Raw genomic sequence first — 27,246 nt, 5'->3', positions numbered from 1 at the left:
TAACTCATTCAGTGTTAAATATTCAATTGCCCAAACCGTAGCAGAGCGATGTTCCACATTGTATAACATGTCTAAACAATGGAGTTCGGGGAGATTCTGAGGACTGTTGGAGAATTTGGACTTTTTCAGAAGCTAATTCTCATAGCGCTAACATTTCCCAATTTTTTCCTGCCTATCTGTTTTTCCAGTTTTCTTTTCATCCAGTCAGATCCAGACGGACATTGTAACACAGACTGGATACGCAAAATGGCTCCCAACCTGACGTTGAATGAACAACTATTCCTCGGGAACAGAATGGTTCTTTCAGCGGGTGTCTTATGTTTGTTCCGGTGGAATGGGACATCGGAACTATCAGGGAACGTGGACTCAATGAGACAACAGTATGCCAGAATGGTTGGGTCTACTCGGACACAACGTATGAAGCCACAATAGTCACAGATGTAAGTAACCATACACGGTTGTGATTTTACAGCGTCTCAAGTCATGATAATTCTGTGACTTTTTGCTTTTCAGTTTGATCTCGTCTGTGCCAGGTCCAGTATGCCTTCCATTGTGCAGACAATCTTCATGGCTGGCATACTCTCTGGTTCAATACTTTTTGGTCCTATTCTTGAACCGTAAGATCAGGGGCGCCCAAACTTTTTGCAAAGGGGGCCAGATTTGGTGTGTTAAAAATGTATCTGGGCCAACCTTGGTGGATGTTCACTACATCTAGACAAGGAAAGCACCTGATTAAAACAAATTTAATGGATAACGTTCAACCACATTTGTCTGTTGAATTTACAGGGCTTTCATTTGCTTCTCACTTTCAGATATGGTCGTTTGAGAACCACACAGGTGCCAGCGATGATCCTGTCCATATGCAATATTGTGTCTGGTGCATCTCCAAATTTCTATGTTTACATCATTGCACAGTTCTTGGTTGGAGTCGGTCTTGCAGGATATCGAATTAATTCGACTGTATTAGGTACGGCAATGAAAACAAGTGAGAGTGTCTTTGTGTGTCTCTAATCGGTGTGTTTAAAAATTGATTTGTAGCTACCGAGTGGTTAGGGATAAGCAAAAGATCTTATGGCTCCTGTTTATGCCAAATGTTTGCTGCTATGGGACAATGTGCCCTGGCCGGACTGGTCTATGAAATTCGGAATTGGAGGATAATACAATACGGGTTGGCAGCAGTATTTGCTATTGTCACGCTCTACATTTGGTATGTACTGAAATGTGAAAAAAAATCAGTGTGATTCAATCTGCGAAATTCATTCGATATTTGACATTCTTCAAGGTGGATTCCAGAATCTGTCAGATGGTTGTTGAGTCGAGGAAGACTCGAGGAAGCAAAGAGATTGATCAAGAAAGTCGCAGCGATAAATAAAAAGGAAATCCCGGAGAACATGCTGGACTGCATGGTAAGTTTTTTTTTACAATTAGAGTCACCTTTTAACTTTTACCCCAGAGTTTTAATGATTTGTTAACCGTCTCCATCATACATTTACAGGGACTCGACAAAGAAAAGCAACAATCTGGAGCAATAAAAATCATTTTTACCACAGCAGTTTTACTGAAATATTTGGTCATTGTGTGTTTTACATGGTAGGGGAACCACAATTTACTATATTTTACAACCTCTCTCTCTCTCTCTCTCTCTCTCTCTCTCTCTCTCTCTCTCTCTCTCTCTCTCTCTCTCTCTCTCTCTCTCTCTCTCTCTCTCTCTCTCTCTCTCTCTATATATATATATATATATATATATATATATATATATATATGTGTGTGTGTGTGTATATATATATATATATATATACAGATAGATAGATAGATAGATGATGTGTGTGTGTGTGTGTGCAGGATAGATAGATAGATAGATAGATAGATAGATAGATAGATAGATAGATAGATAGATAGATAGATAGATAGATAGATAGATAGATAGATAGATAGATAGACATCTCACGCACACGCACACACACATGAATATGAAGTTTTAGTTTAAATTTCAACCTTTCGTTTCATTTCCCCCTTTTAGGTTTTCGGTGAATCTAGGCTACTTCAGTCTTATTCTCAATGTGGGTAAGTTTGGTTTGGACATCTTTCTGGTTCAGTTTATCTTTGGCATTGCGGAAATGCCTGTACACATCCTCTGCATTTGGGTTTTGGAATTGCTGGGGAGAAAAATATCCTTGATGTTGACCCTTCTGACTGGCGGGTTTGTTTGCTTCTTGACCCTGGCTTTCTCACAAGGTACAGAAATTTGTTATTCCCTCTCATGCCTTTTTAATTCTACTGTCTGTTTGAATTCTACTAATCTGTAGACGAACCCTGCTTCCAGACAATGCTGTTGTTATTACGGCTCTCGTCACGATGGGAAAGTTCTTTTTGAACGGGGCCACATCCATATGCATGGTCTACTGTCAAGAGCTCTTTCCCACTTCGGTCAGGTAAACCTTTTTGGGTTCTTCATCCTTTGCAAGGTAAAAGGCAAATTGAGTTGATGTGGGATGGATATGATATCAGAATCAGAATCATCTTTATTGGCCAACTATGCAGAACACACAAGGAATTTGTCCGGTCGAACATGCTGCACTGGTGTCATCATAACCAAAGACATGGCAAATAAGTATGGAAGGGCATTTCTTAATGTAAGTGTTACCTCTCAGGAACAACTTTGAGACAACGTGCAAAGTATCAAGCAGAGCTAAAGTGATCAGTGGTAGAATAAAATCACAGTTGTACAGTTGGTGCAGAAAATTCTTGAACCATTTTAAAGTGACCAGTCGCTGTATTTGGAGTAGAACAAGTGTGCAATTATGCAGATGACTTTGAGCGCCTCAAAGTGTCTAGTTTTGGGGATTAGTGACAGTGGTTAAAGTGAGTACACTACTGGAGCTACAATGACTATAATGGGATGAGCTAGAGGGAAGAAGCTGTTAAGTATCTGCTGGATTTTATTCGCATGGATCGGTAGCGCTTGCCTTAGCGGAGTAGCTGGAAAAGGTGGTGAGAAGGGTACAGAGCGTCCAGTAGGATTTTCCATGCAGTTGTCTTGGTTCTTGCAATGGTGAGCATAGTTTTGCTTTGTTTGAATGCTGCTGTGCCGATGACCATTTTGTGTTTGGGAGAATTTTACAGAGTATCTTAATCTTTATTAAGTTCATCGAGTTGCTTGTTCTGTAGCCACAAGCCTGTGTCTTATTGTGCCGGTCCCAAGCCTGGATAAATACAGAGGGTTGTGTCAGGAAGGGCATCCGACGTAAAGCTTGGCCAAAACAAACATGCGAATCGAACCTCTGAAGATGGAGGGCACTGATTCACTGTGGCGACCCCTTGAAGGGAAAAGCCGAAAGGAAAAAAAGAAGACTCGTGGTTCTTGTAATGTGCATATTTTCATTTATGATAAGGTTTCACCCTATTAAAGTCTGCAGTTTTCATTCTCCGCAGGCAAACCGCAGTCGGCTTTGGGGCCGTAGCGATGAGAGGAGCTGGACTACTGGCTCCGCTGGTTAACATGTTGGCCGTGTACCACGTGTCGGTACCCATCATCATTTTCAGCAGCCTGGCAGTGTTCAGCGCAGTTCTCAGTTTCCTTCTTCCAGAAACGAGGAGAAAAGAACTACCCAATTCGACCAGTGATGTCCAGGACAATCGGTAAGCTAACGAAGCAGCTATTGTCGTGCATTGGCGTGATTTTCGATATTCTGTAGATGATTGTTAGTACGTGGACCTGAGCTCTGAACTGGTCTCACGTTAAACTTTAGGCAGACGAACCTTGTCAGTGTGAGATGACATCTAGTCAAACAATTACTGTTTTTCTTGATGAATTTGGATTTTATGAGCGGATTTAACAACAAACAGACAAAACAGACGGCGGACATGATCAAGGATGAGATTATTGTTGTAAGAGAAAACATGGTTATGCTCTCCCTTGTCCCGACAGAAACTTCACAAAGAAGACAGCAGCTGACTTCAGCCCGACTCAGCAAAATAGAAAAAAATCCACCAAACTTTAGTCTCTTTGCATGCTCCGACGGGTGTCGATGCGGTTCCAAGATTATGAGCAGGAGAAAATGTTTTTATTTACACAATCCTGTACTATGTTCCTAAATAAATAAATTTCAATGTCATTTTGTCATTTTGTCAATGTCAATTTGCATGTATCTTTTTTGCGTCATTCCACTGTTCGACACCACCACTGCAAGTTTCTCCCGAAAATTATGTAACGATGCATTTTGACACCAACGAGGTCTGAGAAAATGTCAGCATGCAGTAAAACTTAATGTAAGATCGACAGTACTTTCTGTTATGTAATCAGGTGTCATAGTCCACCCTCATTCTATCACAGTAATCACCTATTGCCGGCTGGTTCAGTTTCATAAATAGCACGGAGAAGAGGCTGCGATGAAACGCACAAGCCACCGCTTTGGGATCTGTGTTTTGAGCGCCGACATTTGGATGAGTTGAAAGGACTGGTCGGGATCCAAAATCTGGGAGAAATACCATAGCAGCCTGAATTGTTTTGTGACATGACCCTTGTGGAATTAAGCCTATTTCGGTTTGCCTCAATGCTTTAGGTGCACCTTATTACATAAAGGGATACTGATCACACTTGAGTTGAATTCTGTGTCTTCAACTTCACATTACCTCAACATGACCACTTTTGGAGATATTCTACAAAACATCGGGGAGTTTGGAATTTTCCAGAAGCTCATCACTTTTGCACTGAGCTTCCCGAATCTTATTTTAGGTTTTGAGTTTGCCTCTGTCTTTTTTATCCAATCTGATCCGGAGCGTCATTGCAACACAAATTGGATCCTCAAGGCAGACGGGAACCTGACGTCGGATGAGCAGCTCAACTTGACCGTTCCTCGCGAGCACGATGGTTCTTTCAGCCGATGTCGCATGTTCGTGCCAGTGGACTGGGACATTGGAACCATCAGGGAGCACGGGCTTAATGAGACAATGCCGTGCCAGAATGGTTGGGTCTACTCCAATTCACTTTATACTGCCACCATCGTCACTGATGTAGGTGATGATTGTCTACCTCAACCATTCACCAAATATCAATATTTCTACATACTATCTGTAATTTCAATCGTTTTTGTTGATATTCCAGTTTGATCTCGTATGTGACCGAGCAAATTTACTCCAAGTGGCGCAAATAGTCATGATGTCTGGCATTTTGCTTGGCTGTCTCTTATTCGGACCTTTTGCTGAATCGTAAGTACGTATAAGAAAAAAAATATCGGTCTCTCAAATGTCACGGTGTTCTATCCTAAACGAGTTTTGTGTTTTCCAGGTTTGGTCGCAAACGAGCAGCTCAAATTCCACTGGTCATAGTCCTTATTTTTACTGTCACCACAGCATTGTGCCCCAACTACCTCTTGTATCTGATATCCCAGTTTCTGATGGGCCTTGGCTATGGAGGTTTTCGACTAAATGCCATTATACTCGGTGAAGTATTGTCATTTTTGTTTTGTTGTGCCCATCACTCATTTTTCTAATTATGTCAATTTGAAGTCGGATATTCAGTCGGATATTTTGTTGGGTAGATTGTGCAATTACTACTGATGTTGTGATCAGTGATTGGAAGATGCTTTTCCTCTTCACAGTCTTCCTTCTTGCGATGAAATGCTTGTCAATCGTTATGAATCCTCTTTTTTTTTTACCCTGTTCCGACAGCCACAGAATGGATCGGTGCGTCCAAAAGGTCATGGGGGGCATGCGCAACTAAACTATGTGGAGGAGTTGGACAGGCCGTCCTTGCTGGTCTGATTTACGTTGTCAGAGACTGGAGAGTAGCTCAGTTGATCACGGCAGCTCTACTTGTGGTCATTGTCGTTTATATATGGTGAGTATCCAATATTTCCACAACACTTTGAATAATTTATGACAATGAACACAACATTCACACCTAATAATCAGGTTCCTTCCAGAGTCAGCCAGGTGGTTGTTGGAGAGAGGCAGGACAGAGGAGGCAAAAGAATTGTTTTTCAAGGTGGCATCGATCAATAAACGCAGATTTTCAGAAACACTCCTGGAAAAGGTACTGTGGCCTTCAAACTCACTTTTCTTGGGTGGAAAAATTTGGGAGACTCATTATATCATCATCTGTGCTGTACGTCATGCATATTAGCATATTTGACAATAAAGCTGACTTCGACTTCACTTGACTTATACAAACACCCAACACAAAAATCCGGCAACAGTGTGAGCTTCAGGTCAGTCAGAGTTCATAGCTGGACTGAATTCGGCACAAGAAATTTTGATGATATTGATTGAAAAGACGACGTAGCAAGTAAGCATGCTAGTTCGCAAGCTATCCAGCAAGCTAGCTTGTTAGCTGTTCAAGAAGCTAGCAAGCAAGGTATCCAGGATAGAAGCTAGCTACCTAGCAAGCTAGCTATCGATTGATCTATTGGCTCATTCTTTGCATGTTTTACAACTATAGATGTTTAAACATACATAAGTTTTAAATCGTTTTCTTTTTTACTTTGGGTTACGCAAAAAAAGTACTATTGCATTTTGAAGCTCAAGCTTCTGACTGAGAAAATATTTGCGATGTGACAACAAGCCTCACTTTCCCATACACATCTAATGGCAAAATGAAACCCACTCATAATTACTTGTTCGTTGGAGTCTTTGGTGGCATTCTAAACCAAAAAATACATTTTTACATTTTCAAAGGCGGAATAATGTTATGTTTGTGTGTGTTACAGGTTGCGGTAAAGGAAATTGAGAAAAAGAGCAACATTTTAATGCTTATCCAATCACCCTTGCTTCGGAAATATTTCTTTGTCATATTATTTACATGGTAAGTGAAACTGAAACTTGAACACTGTTAAAAAGTAATTTGTCGGGCGACTGGTTAGCATGTTCGCCTTTCAGCCCAGAGGTGCAGGGTTCCATTCCGGCTTCAGTCTTCCTGTGTGGGGTATGCGTGTTCTGTAAAACCCACACACAGGCACAGGGAGAACTGTGCCAATCTCATTTAAGCATATAAATTAATTGACGTTTTGGCCTTTTACACAGATTAATTCTTTTTTTTCTTTTCTCCAGGTTCTCGGTGAATGTTGCATACTACTGCATTTCATTCAATGTGGCGAATTTTGGCCTGGACATCTTTTTGACACAGTTTATATTTGGAGTGACTGAAACACCTGTTCATCTGGTTTGCTTCTGGCTATTGGAAGCGCTGGGCAGAAGAGTATCTTTCATTTCAACACTTCTGGTTGGAGGAGTCTTGTGCATGTTGATGCTCATTTTTAATCAGGGTGAGGCTGAAGTTGCCTTCTTATAAAAAATAAGAATAATCATTACAACAGTTTGGGACCAAATCACAATGATACGCCAGATATTAATTATAATACATTTTCAACAGAAATAACCAATTTTTCATTTTCATTAATTGCATGTACATATTCATGGTTTGGATTGGATTGGATTTACCTTTATTCGTCTCGCAGTGGAGAAATTTACATTTCAAAGTGATGAAAGGTAGAGGAAAGGAAAGAAATAACTAGAAAAGCAAAATACATGAGCTGCTGGAAAGGCAGCCACTCTTAAAGTTGAAAGAACAAAAAAAAAAACCGAAATAACAAATAATATTATTTGGATTTTTGTTGTTGTTTTATGTCCCTATTCTCGATAAACCGATTTTGAATTCTTCTATTTAAGGAAATTATGTTGCTGTTACCATATTGGCCACTTCAGGACGCTTTATAATGAATTGGTCTGGAACCATATGCAACGTTTATGTTCAAGAGTTGTTCCCAACATCTTGTCGGTAAGACAATCGCCATTCCACTCTGTCTAATCAGTCATGTTGTGCTGTCACACCTCATATGACCTCAACACATGTAATACAATTAATAGATTGTGGGGGAAATATTTTTTTGAGTGATAATTAGTGACTGCAGCAATAACCATGACTGGTTATTGTTCGACTGAATTCCTGTTTTTCTGGCTTCAGACAAACAGCTTCTGGTTTGGGTTCTATCGCAAGTCGAGCTGGTGGTCTGATTGCTCCATTGGTCAACATGTTGGCTATGTACCACTGGTCCATACCCATCATAAGTTTCAGTGGGCTCACACTGCTCAGTGGGGGTCTTTGCTTTGTACTCCCTGAGACACAGGGGAAAGAGTTGCCAGATTCGTTTGATGAGGCTGAAAGCAACAGGTCAACAATTTCAAGAAAATATCCTCCGATAGCTATCGACCGATGTTATGTGCATGTTTGCTATCTACTGACTACAAAACATTGTCCATATTTACTGTCACCGGATTGTAATACAATCCACCACAATGGTTTAAAAGCTTTAATGCTTGTTCATTCCCTTTGTTTCAGGAGCAAGACGGCAACGCATAAAGAGTGTGACTCAAATATTCTCCATATCAAATCAAGTAAACTGTAATATCCATCCATCAGCCGCGTTATCTTCATTAGGGTTGCGGCAGCCTATGCTCGTTGTCTTCGGGCACTGGGTGGGGGACACCCTGAATTGCTTGCCAGCCAATCGCAAGGCACACAGAGATAAACAACTATTCACACTCACATCTAGGGACAATTTAAAGTGTTCAATCAGCCTTCCATGCATGTTTTAAGAATGTGGGGGGAAAACCGGAAGACCCAGAGAGAGCCTGCAAATTCCACACAGAGAGGGTGGAGTGGGACTTGAACTTGCGACCGTTGCACTGTGAAGCCACTGTGCTAACCAACGTGCTATATATATATATATATATATATATATATATATATATATATATATATATATATATATATATATATATATATATATATATATATATATATATATATATATATATATATATATATATATATTGTGATGTCACGTGAGGCTGTGTCCTGGAGGGCAAATACATCCCCCTAAGATGGCTCCACCCAGAGAGAGTCTTGGCATGGTCGTGATCGTAAGTATGGGTTGCTCGTAAAGCGAGCTGGTTGTAAGTCGGATGTTACCTGTATATATGCGATCTCTCCGTCCTTCTGTTTCACTTTAGAGGGCCTACAATGTGTCAGAGTAAATTATACAAGAATTTATTTTATTCTTCAAAATGTTTATATACTCATGTTTCTCTGAAGTTATTGTATGTGTCAATCATTAAATGCATAATTGTTCATATTGCAGTCCTGTTGCTCTGCTTTTTTTTTTTTTTTTTTTACCTCCTGCTCAGCAGCTTGTTGATGCAAAATGGAGTATCGGTGTTGCTTTTAATGCCGCATCTGGGGAGTTCTGTTCAGGCAAATCAGCAAAACTAATATTGAAGAATTCAATCAATGAAGAAGAAGAAATTTATTCATTCGTCAACACGTTTTTTTTCTTATAATACTCAAATTATTTTCCCCAACAATTACAACATTTTTCACATGACCCATCCTTTGTTTATTTTTATTGTGGTATAACCATGAACATAGCTACTTCACATTGAAAACAAATCTTGTAGTGGCCATGCTGACATCATAAACCCTTGCACGAGGGTCAAATTTTTTTTTGATTGAAATGTGGGATGCTTATGCATACGGTCGCTAGATTATTACAAACAGACAATTTATTTCCGCATTTTATAAATTTGTACTTCAGAATCCCAAACTGCACTCAACTGCGTTTGTTAAAACAAAATCATGTGACCAATGATAAAGAGTACCTAAAATACTACAAAGCTAACAAATTGGGAATCATTTTCTTACAAAGCGCAGTTTCACAATGTAGTTGGAAATGTAAATCATAAAAAAAAAATCCGATGGACACCCCGTTTGAGCGCCGCTTTTATCCCAGCAAGTCATCCATCCACTTCCTGTTACTGGCATCGTTCTCTTCAGTTTTTTCAGAGTTGTTTTTGTCCATGCCACACTCCAAATGTGAAGATGAATCACTTGAGTTGTCAAACATTGGCAGCAACTGTGTCCCCGACGCAAAGACTTCAAGAGAGAAAAGATCTCCTTGGGGTGACGGAACAGCGGCAGCTTTTGACTCCAACACGTCATTGGGTGGACCTTTATCGAGAAGCTCGGCACTCACTGGCATTTCACCCGCTGCGAGGATATCATCAAAGATGTTGCAAACAGGTTGTCGGCTAGTAAGCAAAAGGCTGTTTGGGTTGAATAAGTCAAAATCTGAATCTTGAGCGCACGTCACGCTGTTTGCTGTCAAATTTGCTTGGTCTTGATTGAAGGAATCAGGGGGAGTTGGTTGATCATTGACCAGTTCAAGAACTTCAATCTGGATTGATTCCGTTTGAGTGTCAAGCAGGCTAAATTCCTCGATGGATGCATCATTTGCGACCGAAAGTATCTCTTCCACATGGTTCTCCTCCAAAAGCTCCCAAGAACTTAACTGATTGGCTTGCAAAGCTCCTTGAATACCGTCCGAAAATGCGTTGTGTTCAATATTTCCGTCTTTTGATTTTGTCGCATCATCAAAATGATCTTTATCTTGATTGTTCCCAGGAAATGGTGGCTGAGATGCGACAGACTCGGCAGCGACAACTCTGTTTGGTTCAACGAGAGCTTCATCCGTCGACTCCAGAGAGCCGTGACTGCCCGTGGAAGAAAGACCAATGGGGTCCTCTGTCTCACAATCGGCCAGCGCTCGGGGTCTCGTCTCTATGCTCCCGTCATCTGTTGTATTCGAAATGTTTTTGCGAGTGTCTGTTGTTACCAGATCGGTTCGGTCCTCGTTTCTGTGAGTCATTGGGAGCTCCGGCTCTACGAGAATCATCCCCTCAAGTGTCTTTGAGTCACCGTCCTGAGGTTTGACTTGGATGGTATCGGCTGCACCGGTATTCTCATCTTCAGTGCGTATTTTACATTCAACGTCAAATTTTGCCGTGTCGACATTCTTGTCCGAGGATGACTGAACGAGTTCTCCCAGAAGCTCAGCACCGGGCTTCTCGTTAGCTTTTTGGCCACTTTTTGCCTCCACCTTGCTAGTTTTTTCAGCGCCACGGGCGGCAAAGAGCTTTGACAAAGGGCTTATTCTTTTAGACCAAGATCCTAGTCTGACCTTAGACTTGTCAGTCTGTTTTGTATAACTCACGGGGGAATTTGTTTTAGAAGGAACCCCTTGAGCAGGATTGTGTTCTTTTGCTAAGCTTCCTCTGTCGTCCTTACTTGCACCGCTTTCGGAGAGCGTTTCAGTTGGTATTTTGAGAGATGACTCTTGTGTCGCATGAGTCGAATTGTCTTTGACATCATCGCGTGAGTCAGCAAGAAATGCGTCTTTTTCGCATTTGTGATGAACCAGGCCTCCACTTTTGTCAACGTTCGACTTGACAGAGAGCTTCTCTTCTATTTTTCCACGCTCACTCGACTGCTCTGCTTCATTTTTGTCAAAATTGCCAGTTGCATTCTTGCAGGGTGTATACTGACCAGTCTTAGCATCATCATGAGAAATGTCAACATTTGGTGCAAACCAGACAGATTTCTTTTTTTTTTTAGAAGACCCATCCACTTTGCGAGTTGCTGGATTCAATTTGGTATCGTTGGTAGTTGCAGCTGCTACCTGTGTCTTCGTCGCATCTGAGACTCTGCTCCCTTTTCCTAGCAGAGGAAAAGTCACATCAAGTGTTGCTGGGGAATTGTTTTGAAAATGTTTCCCATTTGTGGCTTCGCTCCTTAATTTTGGTTCCTCGGAGCTTGATTTGTCCTCCGACATGATATCCTTTATCGGATATTTTGCCCTCATTTCCACCACGTTTTCATGTACACCCAACACGAGGTGATCTTTTTGTTTCCAACTTGCCGCGTTCACGTTGAGAGGAGGCTTCTTCTTCTCGGGTGGCCAATTAACTTTCAGTTTGCCCCTGACATCAGCACGGCTGCTGTGCCTTCCCTCAGTTTCTCGCGACTTTGTGACAAATTCTTCCACTGATGCCTCTCTGACCCTCGTGGAAGCGCTTGAGTTGTTTTTGATTATTTTTGCTGCAGGTGCGGTGTCAGGTTCATCCATGCCTTTATCCTTTTGAAGCCAACGGTCTTTGTGCTGCGTGCGCCCAAATCCCTCGTCATAGTTGCCCTTTCTTTTAAAAAGCTGTTGGTAGTGAGACATGCAGTAGAACTCGCCATATAGACAGGAATAGTTGTGAATGCTGAAATTGGGGGGGAAAAATCAAATGACTCGAAATGCTAATAGAATTGAGCGATTAAAAATACTGTATTGTATTTTTCAAATATCTCACCTGAGCTTTTTCTGACAGTGCTTGCAGCAGAAGCAACTTTTGTGCAGGATAAGTTTATTGGTCACCATTTTTTCCATTGGATACACAGGTGTCAAACAGGCAGAACACATTTCCTTGACAGGTTGGAAAAACTACAACGATGGAGACAAATTAGCAACAAATGGAACATTTAAAGACCTAAATGTTATGTTTCCACTCCTACAGTGACTCGAAGGGGACATATAGTCTGAATGAAATTGTTGTTTCTATCCCGATGGCTGTTTGCAGGGTGGTTCTCCACTCATTTAAGTATGAAATGAATCCAAATTATCCTCCGGTGGGTTTGTGTGGGATGTTAGCGTTGCATTGGATTTTATCTTTTTTTGGATGCTTTTGCTTCCGGTAAGTTGCACTTAGTCGATCTCTTGATGAATCTATTAAAATTGTATTGGTGAAAGAGGGTGGATTTGTTTACCGATATGTCGAGAGAATACTCACAACATAAATAAAGCTTTTCTTTGGAATCAATACACTGTTGTGAGGCAGGTTCTGACAAATGATGCGAACATAAAATAAATAGATTAAAAAACTGTAATTTATTGAACATGTTACATAAATCCGTACAGTCTCAGCTATTGTTTGCTTCATTCAAAATAATTCAACGTTTTATGGTTACAGTATAAAAAGTTCTAAGACAAAAAGTTTCTTCAATAAAAAGCCAAAATCTTCATCGCCACATTGTGGGTGGGGTGCTAAACAAAACCTGAAAAGCCCAATGAAATTCCTTGGCGAGATGTGACACTTCACCGTTTTTCCTCGGCTTGACTAAATGTGACAAATACTTTCCCTTGCTCATTGGTTTGACTCGACGCCTTGTCGTCAGACGTTTGCACTAACGGGGACGTCACGACTTGAAATGCTTTTGGGGCCCCTCCCACTTCAAACACAGCAGTCGGTTCGTCGTTGGACTGCTTGGTGACAAATGTCGACGTGACAGAAGACAAAAACACGTTGCCAAAGCCGTCCGTCTCTTTGTATGTTTCATTGACGGTCTTTGTTCCCATTATTGCGGTGGGTTCCTCCGGAGACGTTTGCACCTCCAGCACGCTGACTTTGCGTTTTGACGAGGTGTCGACGGACCCTTGGTTGAGGCCCTGTTGCCCATTCCTCCCTGCTGCTGGTTTGAATGTAGACATGGTAGCCTTCAGTGGTGCTTCGACGGGTTTTCGGGCCGCCGAATGAATGCATATAAACGATGGCGAGGATTGGGAAGATGACCGGCGAAGAACTTTGTTCTTTCCTTGCCCGGCTGCTTCTTGCGTGGGCAGATTGGAGTCACCGGGGTGATTCCTTGTGTGTGTGTTTCCTTGACCCGATTTGGACTTGCTTGACACAATGCTGATTTTCCGGATATTGCTGGCGGGTTGAACATGTTGCGCTGACTTCAAGGATTCATCAAAGAGTCCCGACAACCCTGCGATGTCCGCCTCAGATTTCAGGTTGGACACAGAGTAGAGCGCCTTCTGAATGGCCTCCTCGATTTCAAGGAGCTTTGCCAAAGTTTGCTCCTTCAGGTTTAGGATTTCCTTGCTTGCCTTTTCCAAGTCCTCAAATGCAGTTTCAACCGAAGACACGCTTTCGAGGTCGTCCTCCTGTGTTGTTTGCTTCAAATTGTCGCTCGATGGGACCGTCCGGTCGGGGACGATATTGCAAAAGGTCTTAAATGAGCTCACCTCCGTATTCTTGTTTTGTCCTTCCATCTCTTTAACCTGAGACAAGATTCCCTTAAGTTCCTCTCGTTTCTTCATGCTTTCAAAGATTTCCATGGCGGCCTTCACGTTTCCTTTCATGATCTCTTCCATGTGTACGGAAAGCCTCTGTCGTCTCTGACTCTCTGTCTCACCGACTTTCTTTTGTCTTAAAACGACTTTGTTCTCATTGTCATTGGTGTTTTTTACTGTTTGGTTGGCCTGCAAGCTCATGTTCAGGTCATGGTTGGAATTGTTCTCATCGTCTTTTGTGCGCTTGCGCATCTCCTCCGCCGCATTCATTTTGCGGATGACATTTGTTTCCATCTCCGATTCGTTGGAATTTGACTTTGTGCCGTCACAGTTTAATTTTTTGTCCCTCGGTGCAGTCGTGCAGTTTGCGTCTTCAATAAACTTGTCGGTGGGAGGCTGTGTGTAATGTTGAGCATTATGGTGAGGCACCAGGTTTCTTTTATTTGCAGGTGATAACTTTGGTTCATCTACGATGGCTACTTTCATCCATTGTGGCTTTGGTAGCAAAGCCGGCCTCTGGCTCTGTGGTTTCTTTAGCAGGTGTGATGTTGAAGTTATAACCTCAGAAGTGGACAATTTCAAGTGCCCATTTTGTTCCAGGTGGCTTGTCAGGTTCTGTGCTGTGATCGACGGTTGCCCTTCGGACGTTACTGAAATTGAAGGAAACAATGTTGTGTCAGATGGTGGCACGGACACCGCAACACTCCGCTCATGAACACCCTTGCTCCTTTCAGAACAAGCTTTTCCCGAATTCCTGTAAAGCATTGCTGATTTAAAGTCTCCCTTGGAGACATTTACATGAGAGCTCTCGAGCGATTTCAATGCTAGGTGGACATTACCCCTGACGATGGCTTCCTTATCTGGGAGCTTCTGCTTTGTCGCTGCACTCTGCAGAGATCTAATCACTGACTTTACATCTCCTTCTGGCTCATCTTCCGTTGTTAAACGGTTACACTCATAGCGTACAGAATGTTGTTCTGAAGAAATACCGTTGACTACCCCCGCACTGTGGGATATGTCCCCCCATTGGCGAACGTCTAAGGAAACATGGTTTTCCAAATCTTTGACCCCATCACTGACCTGTGGGTACGTCTTGATTCGTTGGCTTCTAGAGGACGAAGCTGACGGCGTAACCACCTTCGAGCTTCCTTCTCGTGCAGAGACATCCAGGTCGTATATTTTTCCAGGGGTAACCACCTCTCGCTCGACTTGGATACTTTGCTGCTTGGCCAGTTGCAGGGACTTTTTCGCTGCCTTCACATCTCCGGGAACGACAGTCTCTTTTTGTACTTGAATTCTTTCTGGTTCAAGGCCCTTAGATGACAAGTCCATGTCATAAATGGTTCCAGGTGTAATGTTCTCCCGTTCCACATTCATACTCTGTTGCTTTGCACGTTCCAATGACTGTATAGATGCCTTAACATCTCCAGGAACAATTTCCTCTTTCTCAACCACCACAGATTGCTTTGCCGCAAGTTGCTGCTTTGATGTCACAACGTCCCCAGGAATGATTTCATCACGTGGGATGCAGTTTTCAGTGATAAATGTGCACTCTGTTGAAAATACTTTTTTGGTGTTCTTCACGTCTCCCGGCAGAACATCCGAAATAGTCCGTTCCGCTGATTCCTTGTGCCGGCCGAGGCTTCTTTTTGCCTCTTTTACATCCCCTTGAATAATCACAATTTGCTCCTGGTCAAGAGTTCCTTGTTCAGCATCATCTTCTGATGTCTTTTGAAGGCTTTTCAGATACTGGAGATCTCCTTTCTCAATGCAACGTTTGTACAAGTTGACATTGCCCTTCTCATTTTCGTCGATTCGGCATGCCATTGCAGCCCTCGGGTTGTTGGCTGTTGCTAACAGATTTCCAATGGCAGATTTCACATCTCCCTTTTCAATGATGTGACTCTCAGTATCACTTTCACCACGGCGGATCAGAGAATAGACAGACATATCCGGTTGTCCACCAGCGGCTTCTTGCATTAAGATTCCCTTCTTGAAGTTCTTACCTTGGCTAAGTAATTCATCGATCATCTGAACGGTGTTTTGTAATATTTGGTCACGATCAATGGCTGTACCCGTAGATGACTGACAGAGTGGAAGTTGGACGACAGTGCTGTTCACTTTTCCCATTTCCACTTCTCTGAGAAGTTCAACTTTTGTGTTGCTTGGTTTAAGTAGGAGTTGTAAAATGATATTTCGCAGATTGCCCTCAATTACTTCTTCTTTTTGAATTTCAACTTCACGGGTGCTTCCCAGAATGAATTTAGCCATGGTAACATTTTGACCTTCTTTTGCTTCAACTATTATGCCACTTGAGAGCACCACTTTCAATTCACTTAGGAATGACATGGTGTCAGTGACACTGCTAGAGGTGATTTTGTCCAGTGGAGTGGTCTCAAAAAGCCAGGTTGTACACTTGACGTCATATTTCGGGATGATTTCCTCTGAGCCTTGCAAAGGTGTTTCTTCCGGCTCCTTGATTTTATCCAGCGGCTGTGATTCAAACAGCCAGGTGCAGCGTTTCACATCTCCTTTCTGGCTGTCTTCTCTGTGAACTGTTTTGACCGGACCTTGCTCTTGAGGCTCTCCTCTGAGACTGTCAATAGTTTGATTTTCAAAGAGCCAGGTGGAGGTCCGAACATCTCCATGCTGAACGTCAGTGACGCTAACCATTCTTACAAACTTGTTGTTCGATTCCCCAGATTCAAATATCTTTTTATTGACCTGCACGTTATAGCTACCAAAGTCCTCCGTCACCTGAACAGAAGGTTCTTCTCTGCTGGCAAAGGTGTCCAGCGGTTGTGTCTCAAACTTCCATCTGGCTGATTTGACATCTCCTTTCTCCACATCCTCTTGAGTGACAGCTCGGATCACATACACGTCATTTTCTGCCTTGATGGCCTCAAGGGGCTTTGTCTCAAACATCCACCTGGCGCCTCTCACATCCCCGCTTAAGACCTCATCCTTTTTCACAGTTGTCACTTCATGAAACTGCCCCTCTTTGTCCCGAATGGCATATAGTGGCAGGGACTCAAACATCATCGTGCTGGACTTCACATTAACATCACTCTCCAGCTGTTCTAAACCATTCAACTTCTGTTCAAGAGGTTGCTCATGGATTTTGTCCAGGGAGGAGGTTTCAAAGATAAACTTTTTGCTCTTCACATCCCCACTCACAACTTCACTAAGCTTCTGAATCGTTGCCTCATCGTCGTCCTTGTTGATTGTGTTCATGGGACAGTTCTCAAACAACCAAGTGAATTTGTGGACTGAACCTTTCTTGATGTGATCAGCGTCATCGTGTTCACTGCATCCCGGCACCATTTCTGATCCGATTTCATCTAGGGACTGTGATTCAAAAAGCTCTTTCACTCGTGAGACATCTCCTGACTGAAAGTTAACTTGGCTGATGCATCTTACATCTTGTTCCGTCTGGTCACTCCTTGTTCTAACCAGGGTCTCAGTTTCAAAGAGGTGTTGACCCGTCTTGGATTTTCCAGAATCCCGGATGGTGCTACAGAGATTCAAATTATACTCTTCGCCATCTTTTATGCAGTCTAATGGCTGTGATTCAAAAAGCCACGTAATTGACTTCACGCTGGCATTGTCAATGGTCTCTTTGTCATTCACTTTCTCTGATTTGTCATACAAAACGTCCATTGGTTGAGTCTCAAAGAGCCATCTGCATGCCTTGACATCCCCTTTACAAGGCGCGGTGGCTACAACGGGATCACTTGGCTCCACCCGGTTGAACTTGGAATGAATTCCATCGATCGTCTGGGTTTCAAAAAGCCACTTTGCCAACTTGACATCGCCCGTGGTGTCTTCCTCTCTTGTAATGCCTTTTATGACCTCAAAGTTTTCCTTTCCTCCTGTCAGTTCATGTAGAGGCTTGGTCTCAAACATCCACTTGTAGTTTTGGACCTTTGCTTTGATGCATTCCTCACGGCTGACGGTTGTTATCTTGTGGAAATTTCCAGAACTGTCTTTTATAGCATACAAAGGAGAAATCTCATCATTGTGATTTTCTGATGTGTTATTCTCCTCACAACACTGAGAAATTTTACTTAGCGGAATTGTTTCAAAAAGTTGCTTGAACCCCATCACATCACCCCTTTGGTTGGCTGGTCGTTTTGCCAAGGAGCTCTTTTCAGTACCACAACTCTCAAATATGATCTTTTTGTCTTTAATCGCACCTTGCTCATCAGCTGAAAGGGTGATTTTCTTCAAACGGCCAACTTCATAGCTATCATTTATAGTCTCCATGGGTTGAGTTTCAAACAGCCAAAGAGATGTCTTGACATCCCCTCCAATAATTGTGTCCCTTTCCAACGTCTTCTCCTCTGTGTTTCCTGTCAGTGTTGACATTGGTTGCGTCTCAAAGAGCTTTGCCTTGTTGGTCACGTCAGCTTCTCTTGTGCAGTTGGCCAGGATGCCCTTGAACTCGTCCTCTCCGGCTACTTCTTTTATATTATCAAATGACTGAGTTTCAAACATCCACCTCTTTCTGTCCACTCCTCCTCGTTGTCCCTCCTCCAGAGATATGCCCCGAATAATTTTCATGCCATCGATCTCTTTGTTCATCAGGTCCAAGGGCTGGGTTTCAAACAGCCAACGGGCACTGTTCGTGTTTCCATTCTTGATCTCTTCCCTGCAGATGGATCTGATTGTATGGATGTTGCCACTTTTGTCTCGAATGGCGCAGCTAGGTTCGGCCTGAAAGAGTTTCACAGTCTTTTGGACGTCACCTTTTTGCTCCTGGAGCTCGGACTTCAGTTTCAAGAAGTGGTTGTCCTCAATGGAATTACAGCGCCCGAAGTCGCTCAGCGGTTTGGTCTCAAAAAGCAGACGTGCCCTGCTTACATCTCCTGGCTGGATAGGCTCTTTCAACACGGCTTCGACCAGGTCTCCATCTGTTTTGTTCAGGGAATCTAAGGGTTGTGTTTCAAAGAGCCAGGTAGACGTTCTCACATCCCCTCTAACTGAAGTCTGCCTTTTAGTCGCTGCCTCTGAATCCAGGGTTCTGTTATCGCAGTGTTCAAACATGGAGGAGGTGCCTCTGACATTTCCACCCGTGAGGTTTTCTTCATCCAGCATCTTCCTGGTTGCATGAGGATCCCCGATGCTATCCAGATTCCAGTTTTCAAAGATCCACCTCATCGACTGCACTTCGGCCGAATATGGCGTGGATGCCTCAGTGTCGCCTGACTGCATGGCTTTCATGATGTCATCATCGACAGCATCGCCAAGATGTCTGATATCTGGGTGGATGTGTTTAAAGAGCCTCTTCAGTTCACTCTTTTGCCTTTGTTGGTAGTAAGTAGAAAATGTTTCTTTTGGTGGAGGGACGGGCAGATTAATGAGTGGTGAGGACCCGTCATCGTCAAGGGGCCTTTCCGCTACTGGAAGAGGTGGGAGGGGAAGTTCGTCTTCATCATGAGATGACTCCGAAACTGTGATTTTCCTGGCTGCTTCAGCCATCTTCAAATGGAAATTCAAAAAAAAAAAAAAAAAAAGTGAACATGCAATCATGTCAGTACTCACTCAGTAGAACCAACATTATAGACGTGGCATCTATGTTTAAAATTGCATGCAATTACTATGTAAATCAAGTCATACATTACCTTTGTTTATGATCACTTGATGTTTGTCACGCCAAACCATCCTCGTCACACCAAGGTTAAGGAAAACACTACACACAGCTGTTAGTGGAGCAATGGCCTTCTTCCAAAACAATCCGTTGTTGTTTTCTTCCATGTGCACGATTTAAAAAGAGTTTGATGTACTTTTTGAGGGACATTTTAGGATGAATTTACAACGCAATGTAAGCCTTACTTACAAACTTTTGAATGCACATGTGTAACTATTTGCTGTTTTACGTCTGTGTAGGTTCTCAGTCGTCCAGAAGTGGTCGATCGAGGAAAAGGTTTGTTCAGCCGTCATCTGTACTTCTTTGAAGGTATCAGATGTTTCGCTCCTAATCCGAAGAGCTTCGTCAGTGAACTAAAGTGCTGGTAACGCTGCCCCTATATCCCTAATTGACAGAGGTGGCCATGCCAGACCAGTGCTCTTATAGGTCCCTGCTCTAACAGAGGTTGGGGGAGCAGCTATATCCATTAGGGATATAGGGCCAGGGTTACTAGCACAACTTTAGGTCACTGGCAAAGCTCTTTGGATGAGGAGCGAAATGTCCGACACCTTCAAAGAAGTACAGATGATGGCTGAAGAAACCTTTTCCTTGATTTGCTGTCTGACTTTTTTCACAACTTGTTTGGGAATCACAATAGAAAACCCCCACCTCACAGATTTCCACATCTATGCCTTTTTGTGAAGCTTCAAGTCTCTCTCTATCGCCATGGCAACCTGATGTAAATCTATTATTTTATGATCATTTGGAGGCAAGCGTTTCTTTAGTTAAGCAAGCACAGGGTCAGTTGTAATCCACTCGTTCAAAAACATGCAAAAGACACTCAAAATGTACCTTGCTGCTTTTCCCTGTTGTACCAGTTGTTGTACCAGTCAGTCCCTGCTGAGAAACGGAAATGTTTTTTCGGTCGAACCACAATCTATTACGCAGACTAAAATTGAACAAATCTGGGTTTTCTTTTCACTGATTTAATGCCAGGGAAGTTAAAATAACAAACCTTTCACTTCTGCCATCAATGATGCAGCAGATTTATTGACAATGTCAAACAGTTCGCCGTTCAGAAATTGGCGTTTGGTTCTGGCGTGCGGGTAGGAATGAGAGGCATTTCAGGAACTCACCGATTGTGTAGAGCCTCCAATGGAGTCAATGGAGGCCGCTCTTGACAGATAGAGAGCTGACTTGTCTCTAACAGAAGAGCGAGTTGGTATCCTATCGCTGCTTTGTGTTGTTGGGACGGGCCTCTTGGTCACTGGTGTTAATGTACTATATTTGTTTTCTACAACAACAAAAAATGCCTGAAGTCAACAGCAAAAAATTACTGATGCCCAGACGGGCAAAAAAAACCCACACAGCAACTGCTAGCTCAGCTGTAATCATAGAGTTTGTTTGTACATTGTTCATGTGAGCTCTCCAATTAACAACACCTGGCCTTAAAGAGTACATCCAACCAACCTCAGGAAACACATCAAACGGATGAGACTTTTAAATATAGATGGAATGTCAATGTATATATAGATGTAGATACAGATATTGGGCGTCAACAGCTAATGCAATGAATGACATCCTTTCCTGCCGTAAGTCACAGACACATTTGGACATGCCTACTCTTTTCACACAGTAAGCCAGAGCAGGACAAAAGAGGCCGAGCAGCAAGCTGATGCCTCTCCCTAGTCCGGATTTAAAACATTTTCATCGTTGGGTGAACAGACAGAATGAGGCACTGAGAGGTCAACTTGGTCCCTTGTATAATTACACACTACCCCTGTTGCAGATTGATGCAACGCCTATTTGTAAAGCGTCGTAGTCACCAATGTCAAAGTTCTGTACAACTAAGATTTTTTTTCAATCTTGAATGATTTGCCTGATTTGAAATGAAAGTCATTTCTGTAGACATACCAGGGGTTCATTCTCAAGGAATTCAGAGGAGCTATTAGCAGTTCAGTAATGTCAGGGTGTTGTGGCCCAATAACAGCTGTCCGAATGTTGGTGAAAATGCGTTTGGTATTCTCTCTTGGGCGCCGCCTTACCCGCCATCAGCTGTTGGTGATTGTTTCTACATTCACAGACGGTAATGAACACCGCTTTGCTCAAGGGGCCAACGATGTAACACCTAAATAATACCCCAATAGCGTTTTATACTCGCAGCGGTGAGAAGTGGTTGGTATTTATTTTAATCATGACTTTTCACTTTGACGTCCCACATCTAGAAAGCGATCTGTAGTTTCTACTCTTTGAACAAAATTACTTTTTTTTCAACCTCTGCGGATGCTGCCGTAAATAGAGACAATGATGTCTTGGTTGAGATTTTGATTTTGGTTAATGTGAATAACAAAATCTCATGAACAAAACTGAACTGTAAATGGTCAGTTGTTAACATTAGCTAATTTCAATTTTTATTGTCACACAAATCATAACATTAGCAAAGCTAATGGGAACAGATTGTTTTGATAGCTCATAGCTAAGCCAATGCTAATAGTTTCTTTTACATGTTAGCATGACTCTTCTTCTCGGTACTCATAATTTCATTCCAACTTTTTGGGAGTTGTCAGTGAAAACTTGGTGATGTTTTATCTTAAAATGAGAGCCTGTCATTTTCCCTGTTGTGTGTCGAGTGAGTGAAAAAAACTAAGAAAATATACATTTGTTTTACAATGAATTCAATTCAATGTTGTATGCTGACATCACATATTCTTTGCCATTAATATTGCCAAATGATTTTTCCTGTTGGGATCACAGATTAATTTGAATATATCAGAAGACTATTCATCTAACAACACAATAATAATAAAATACTCACAAGGTTTTCATCCAATGGCCGTATTCGTCCTCAGCGATGTGTGGTGAAGGCTGACACTTCTCTCTGCGTTTCACCCCACACTGACTCTCTGCACTCCGCTGGCCTCGGCCTGCGACAGCTGATTTTTATCAGGGCCGCCGCCCCCACCCAGACATAAGAGCGTCTATTTTGGGTGGGTGGCTGGTGATTGCTCCTCGACTGACTCAGTCACCTCTATTCGTGAAAAAAAGTACTGGGGCACCCCTCCATCTCCCATTCCCACCAATATATTGTCATTCCCTATAAAAGCACCCCCGTACGTGTCAGTGTGTGGCTTGATGGCAACGAAACAAATAAGGCCAAACATTTTGTGCTAAAATAGATTCAAAATAATAAATAAGGGTTGGATAACTTTACCGGTTTGGCATCCATGGACAATTCTTTTATAACTTCTCATTTTACACTAGGTCAAAGGTGACGCAACCCAGTGTCAGAACACCAAGAGTGTCCAGAGATGGGGTGGTCACAGGGTCAAAGTCTGCGTCATAATCCGTCAGCACGCGTGTCGTCCCTCCCTTAAGCGGCTATCTCATGCACATAGTTATGTATTGACACCGCAACATCCTCATCTTTTTTTAGTTGATTCATACCAAGGGCAACCGAACACTGCTGAACCAAAAGTGACGTGGACTTTTTCGAGACCTTGAGGGGTCGGGAGAGTTTCTGGGCTATGACACAATACTCGAATATAGAACTTACACGACGACCTGTGTGGCTATTAACATGAAAATGAGCACTACACCTCACCGTATGGGTATCTGGAAACGTTATTGTCAGACTTGGGGAGGCCATTTGTGGTCTTTCCTCCTTCTAACTGGTTCGGCCTCTAGAATAATAACATGAACAAAAAAGAAATAACTTTCTTGTCCGTGATATAGATTTATATGACTAGGGCTGTGATCACCATGATGTTGTTGCTACTCCAATCCCGCGGGGGGCGATCTCCTCCTGTCTTCCTGCCATTTTTTTCCGACGATAATGAGCTGAGACCAGGGCCACAGCTGGACTTCTGCTGCAGCTTGGCCTTGGACTCGAAGAGTTCACAAAGAGCTCTGGTCCCCGAGTTCTCCCTTTGTGGGAAGAAGTCCATGGAACGACTTCTTGACAATCTTGCGCCTTGTAAAGATCCCGCTAGGGCCACGTTTTCTCTGTTCTCTGGTCCTCTCCATCCTCCTGAAAACCGGTCCGATGCCTGAAATATTGTATGTTTGAGGTGTTTTTTTTTTTTATGTAAAATTGGATTAATAAAATACAGTGTTCATTCATGGCAGAGCCCTGCAACAAATACAGTGGCGGACCGTCAAGGCCTGCAAAGCCTTCTCCGCTGGCCGAAAAATATCTGAATTACACACTGATTATATTTTGTCATTAATTCTTTTTAAATACAGTAAAGTCTCGTTATATCGATATCGGATATATCGATAGTCCCGGTTATATCGATATTTTTTCGGACTCCCTTGAATATCGATATAACGAGACTTTACTGTAATTCCAAATTGTCAGCTTCCTTTCATTACTTTTCCCCTGTTGCACACCTTCCAGACGTGTGTTTTCATATTTATGCATTTAACCAGTCACATTTTAGCCATCATTTGTTACCAGGGTCAGAAATGGACCTGGACGCCTTCACAATCAGTTCTGCAGGCCCTGTCGTATCAAATGTGTCGATCAAACTGTTGCTCTAACCAAACAGATTTCGAGTTGGCAACCTAAAAGGGGTACCAACACCGTCTTGAAGGCACTGGTCAATGTCACAAACTATGATTGGCTAGTCACTAGCCAATAGAAAATTACTATCACTAGTAATCACTAGTAATAATTATCATTAGCTGCTAGTGAGGAGAGCATACTGGCCAGAGCTAGCACACTGTATCGGTAGCGAGCTGCATAAGCAAATATATTGTTGTGTTGATTTAATAGCGGTTTTGTCAACCCACAATGGCGAAAGGAGGAGAAGAAATGGATTTGGTTTCAGATTTGCTATTAACTGCATTTTCAAGATGAACTTTTCAAGAAAAATGTCACATCATTAAGAAAGGTGGGACTAGCAAAAATAGCAAACGTTATTGAAAATTCATGATGTTATTATTGATGCTTCACCAGCCTCCGCCAATCATCTACTCTGTAGTGTGAATGAGCGACTTCTGACCCCATATCATGAATCCACACGTTAATGGTAAAAACTCGATCAGTTTGATGTCAGTATTTCTTTCTTCGCAAGTTATTTCCTAGCTAATTGTACCCTAGTAAATCACACCACACTTTCGAAAAAAAATGGCAGCTGTGGATTGATTCAGACGTAGCACTACTAGGAGTGACATGCACAGACCACCACTGTACAAATAACCCCCCGTAAAGGTTATTTTGGATGATTGTGGCTATGTAGAGGAACACTGTAACGAATTCTGACAGCAGATAGTGTTATTCCATGTGTTCTACCTGGGATTTATGTGCCATATTTTCTTGACTCCTTTGGTCACCACAACTTTGGTAACTGAGGGAAAATAACAGATTTCAAAAAGGATGAATGGAGTGGTACTGCACACGAGGGTCTAACACTTACTGATGAACCAGCTGCAATACAGACTTTCTGTCGCAGCGTGTGGGAGGTGGTATGCCCCATTGCGTGTCCTGACCCCATGAGAGGCTCTTCAAGGACTGCGTCCTTCTCAGGACCAACGTCTCCATCCGATAGCAGCTAGAATTAAGGCAGTTATTGTCTGTGAAGAAATGATGTGGAACGTTTAAATGCAAGTGGATTGTAAGTGTTTTATTTTTTTTGTACATGCAATACTTTTTTTTCTTTTCAACACCCCTCCCCCACCAACTCTTTCAATTTTGCGGCTGTAGATGGCAATTTTCACCACTGTGGGACTATTAAAGGCATTATGGTTCTGATTCTGAAACACATTCACACATACCAGTAGTAGCTTATACCAATTTTAACTTTTATTTTTTGGGACACTGATATAACATTGAGAACGTATGCAATTGTGATAGAATCTAAGCAAGTAGCCCGGCTAGATTATTATATAGCAGGTAGTCACACCGACAATCATGTGACTCGGTTAATGTTTATGGCGTTCTGCAAACCAACCAAATCCATTTGAATGAAAAATTGTAGCATTATATCACACGACAAAGAAACATTTCAAAATAGCTGTTGCAGAAGCATATTATTCGAAATCAATGAGAATTATTCTGAATAACAATAGTTTGTCATTGGAAATTGTCAAATGTGTGTCCTGTGCAATCAAGGGGGAGAATTCCCAGAGACCTCAATGTATGCAAAGTGCATCTTTGCATAAAGCTAACGTGATGCAACAGAATCTCAAGAAATCACATACCTCCAGAGAAGGTGAAGTCACATGTGCATCGGTGCCCAGCCAGGAGACGTGTGCATTAGGTACAGCTCTCAGAAGAAAGAGACACCTACCTTTGTCCAAAGTCCTCTTAAGACCTTGTGATAGCAGTAGGAGAGAGATGATATCGGCCATCATAAAAATCACCCCATAAAGCTTGTTGATGACTTATAACAAAGGATGTGAAAATGAGCTACCAAATGTTTGATTCAAAGATGTGAAATCAGAGACTCGCGTGCCTGACGACAGCTGCCCCGGTCAAACTCTGGGTTTGAAATTCCTGGCACAGGCGCTCTGTTCCTGTATCTCATGACAAAACACCAAGTGACAGATTTTTTTTTCCTGCGCCAAACATACTTGCCATACTTGTTTTATGACTCCAACAGGAGTTCCATTAGTCACTTTGCAATCACATTTCCGGATCCTCCAGACTCAACGTTAACGTCGTGTTCAATTGTCTGTGCTGCTACTTAAATGTTGCATAGGGTCAAGAAAAGGTAAACTTACACATCAATGGATGCCATGTTAATAGCTTTTGTCATTTCAAACTCCTGTTGCTTCAAAAGGAAACCTATCTTGGCTTGCGCGTAGCAATAAATTTTGCTTTTACAACCCAGACAAATGCAATGGTGAGCAAAATATGTTTGTAGCGTGATACAATGCCTTCTACCTTCTTTGCTATTCCATAATTTATTCGGGAATTGAAAAGTGTGATGAAGAGCGCCCTTCCTGATTTTTTTTTTTTTTTTTTTTTTTTTTTTTTTAGTTTTTCTTGCGGGGGTGCCAATAAAGCGCTGATCATACTTCTGGCAATGTTTTTTCCCTTCCACGAGAGGGCAGAATTTACCTTATGTCCATGTTAGCGCTTTGTTACACCTTCAGCTGTTATTAAAGAGCTATATAAATCAATATGTATTGTATTGTATTGTATTGTATTGTATTGTATTGTATTGTATTGTATTGTATTGTATTGTGTACAGCCGCCCCCATTTGAAGCTCAGATAACTCCAGACCCAATTAACTCTTTTTTTCTGATGAAAGAAGAGAGTCTAAGGCAGTGGTCTTCAAACTACGGCCCGAAGGCCGTGTCCGGCCCGTCAACACATTTGGCCCGGCCCCTTGAACAATACCAGAGATGCTATGAGATTTTTTTCCCATTTGGCCTAAAAAAATCATTTTACAAGTCAAACGTCAGTTTTAACCATTATCTTTTCCTATTTTAATCAATGTCATCAATCTATGTTGTTTATAATCGTGATTGAAAAATACAAACACGCCTGCACACAATAGAACGCTAAAGGAGTCGGTCACAATGCGACGCGACACAAGAAAGTGACGTAAGAGGAAGTGGAGGGGAGTCCGGTGGTACATTCAGGTGCGCTCAGTTTGGTCCCCTACCCGTTTTGCAAGGCCAAATACGAGCAGACAAACTCAAAGCTAAAAAGTGGACTACTA

At 42.3% G+C, this 27,246-nt stretch overlaps 4 protein-coding genes across 6 annotated transcripts; 2 read left to right on the top strand and 2 right to left on the bottom strand.

Annotated features, from left to right (window-relative positions):
* Nucleotides 1–50: 50 nt before the first annotated feature.
* LOC148891611 (solute carrier family 22 member 13-like) lies at nt 51–4,109 on the top strand. Its single transcript, XM_089008784.1, is given in 11 exon segments — nt 51–277; nt 280–440; nt 514–617; nt 813–967; nt 1,039–1,207; nt 1,283–1,406; nt 1,496–1,590; nt 2,021–2,235; nt 2,324–2,432; nt 3,433–3,639; nt 3,929–4,109. Coding segments are annotated over 11 exon segments (1,611 nt in total). The 5' UTR covers nt 51–78; the 3' UTR covers nt 4,002–4,109.
* Nucleotides 4,110–4,358: 249 nt separating this feature from the next.
* Nucleotides 4,359–8,538, top strand: LOC148891610 (solute carrier family 22 member 13-like). Of its 3 annotated transcripts, XM_089008780.1 has the most exons (10): nt 4,366–5,013; nt 5,105–5,208; nt 5,288–5,442; nt 5,671–5,839; nt 5,914–6,034; nt 6,708–6,802; nt 7,048–7,262; nt 7,666–7,774; nt 7,961–8,167; nt 8,336–8,538. In XM_089008780.1, exons 1-10 carry the CDS (start codon nt 4,639–4,641, stop codon nt 8,400–8,402), a joined length of 1,617 nt encoding a protein of 538 aa, XP_088864906.1. In that variant the 5' UTR covers nt 4,366–4,638; the 3' UTR covers nt 8,403–8,538. The 3 variants fall into 3 exon arrangements, with proteins under 3 accessions (XP_088864905.1, XP_088864907.1, XP_088864906.1); XM_089008779.1 differs by having other exon boundaries at nt 4,359–5,013; nt 7,961–8,538; XM_089008781.1 differs by lacking the exon at nt 7,961–8,167 and having other exon boundaries at nt 4,360–5,013.
* A 749-nt stretch (nt 8,539–9,287) lies between these two features.
* LOC148891609 (uncharacterized) lies at nt 9,288–12,607 on the bottom strand. Its single transcript, XM_089008085.1, has 2 exons — nt 12,187–12,607; nt 9,288–12,096 (listed from the first exon to the last, which is right to left on the bottom strand). The coding sequence occupies exons 1-2, from the start codon at nt 12,294–12,296 to the stop codon at nt 9,777–9,779; spliced, it is 2,430 nt and encodes an 809-aa protein (XP_088864211.1). The 5' UTR covers nt 12,297–12,607; the 3' UTR covers nt 9,288–9,776.
* A 135-nt stretch (nt 12,608–12,742) lies between these two features.
* xirp1 (xin actin binding repeat containing 1) lies at nt 12,743–25,826 on the bottom strand. The gene is made up of 8 exons (XM_089008673.1): nt 25,777–25,826; nt 24,993–25,149; nt 24,869–24,923; nt 23,334–23,621; nt 23,177–23,255; nt 20,712–20,869; nt 20,428–20,472; nt 12,743–19,427 (listed from the first exon to the last, which is right to left on the bottom strand). Exons 2-8 carry the CDS (start codon nt 25,115–25,117, stop codon nt 12,969–12,971), a joined length of 7,209 nt encoding a protein of 2,402 aa, XP_088864799.1. The 5' UTR covers nt 25,118–25,149; nt 25,777–25,826; the 3' UTR covers nt 12,743–12,968.
* Between the last annotated feature and the right edge of the window lie 1,420 nt (nt 25,827–27,246).

Source organism: Hippocampus bargibanti, linkage group LG11 (assembly GCF_051943395.1).
Source record: "Hippocampus bargibanti isolate YZ-2025 linkage group LG11, ASM5194339v1, whole genome shotgun sequence".
Lineage (NCBI taxonomy): Eukaryota > Metazoa > Chordata > Actinopteri > Syngnathiformes > Syngnathidae > Hippocampus > Hippocampus bargibanti.
Note: the sequence above shows the minus strand (reverse complement) of the source record. Positions and strands in the feature narration are given on the sequence as shown.

What these genes read in the sequence shown, in the direction of transcription:
- LOC148891610 (XM_089008779.1), top strand. Translation starts at nt 4,639, where the DNA reads ATGACCACTTTTGGAGATATTCTACAAAACATCGGGGAGTTTGGAATT. An exon ending in TTCGGACCTTTTGCTGAATC is followed by an intron (nt 5,209 to 5,287) that starts GTAAGTACGTAT and finishes TGTGTTTTCCAG; the next exon opens with GTTTGGTCGCAAACGAGCAG. An exon ending in GATGCTCATTTTTAATCAGG is followed by an intron (nt 7,263 to 7,665) that starts GTGAGGCTGAAG and finishes CTTCTATTTAAG; the next exon opens with GAAATTATGTTGCTGTTACC.
- LOC148891609 (XM_089008085.1), bottom strand. Translation starts at nt 12,296, where the DNA reads ATGTGTTCTGCCTGTTTGACACCTGTGTATCCAATGGAAAAAATGGTG. An exon ending in CACTGTCAGAAAAAGCTCAG is followed by an intron (nt 12,097 to 12,186) that starts GTGAGATATTTG and finishes CCCCAATTTCAG; the next exon opens with CATTCACAACTATTCCTGTC.
- xirp1 (XM_089008673.1), bottom strand. Translation starts at nt 25,117, where the DNA reads ATGGAGACGTTGGTCCTGAGAAGGACGCAGTCCTTGAAGAGCCTCTCA. An exon ending in GTATTGCAGCTGGTTCATCA is followed by an intron (nt 24,924 to 24,992) that starts GTAAGTGTTAGA and finishes ATTTTCCCTCAG; the next exon opens with TTACCAAAGTTGTGGTGACC. An exon ending in GGAGTAGCAACAACATCATG is followed by an intron (nt 23,256 to 23,333) that starts GTGATCACAGCC and finishes TTATTATTCTAG; the next exon opens with AGGCCGAACCAGTTAGAAGG.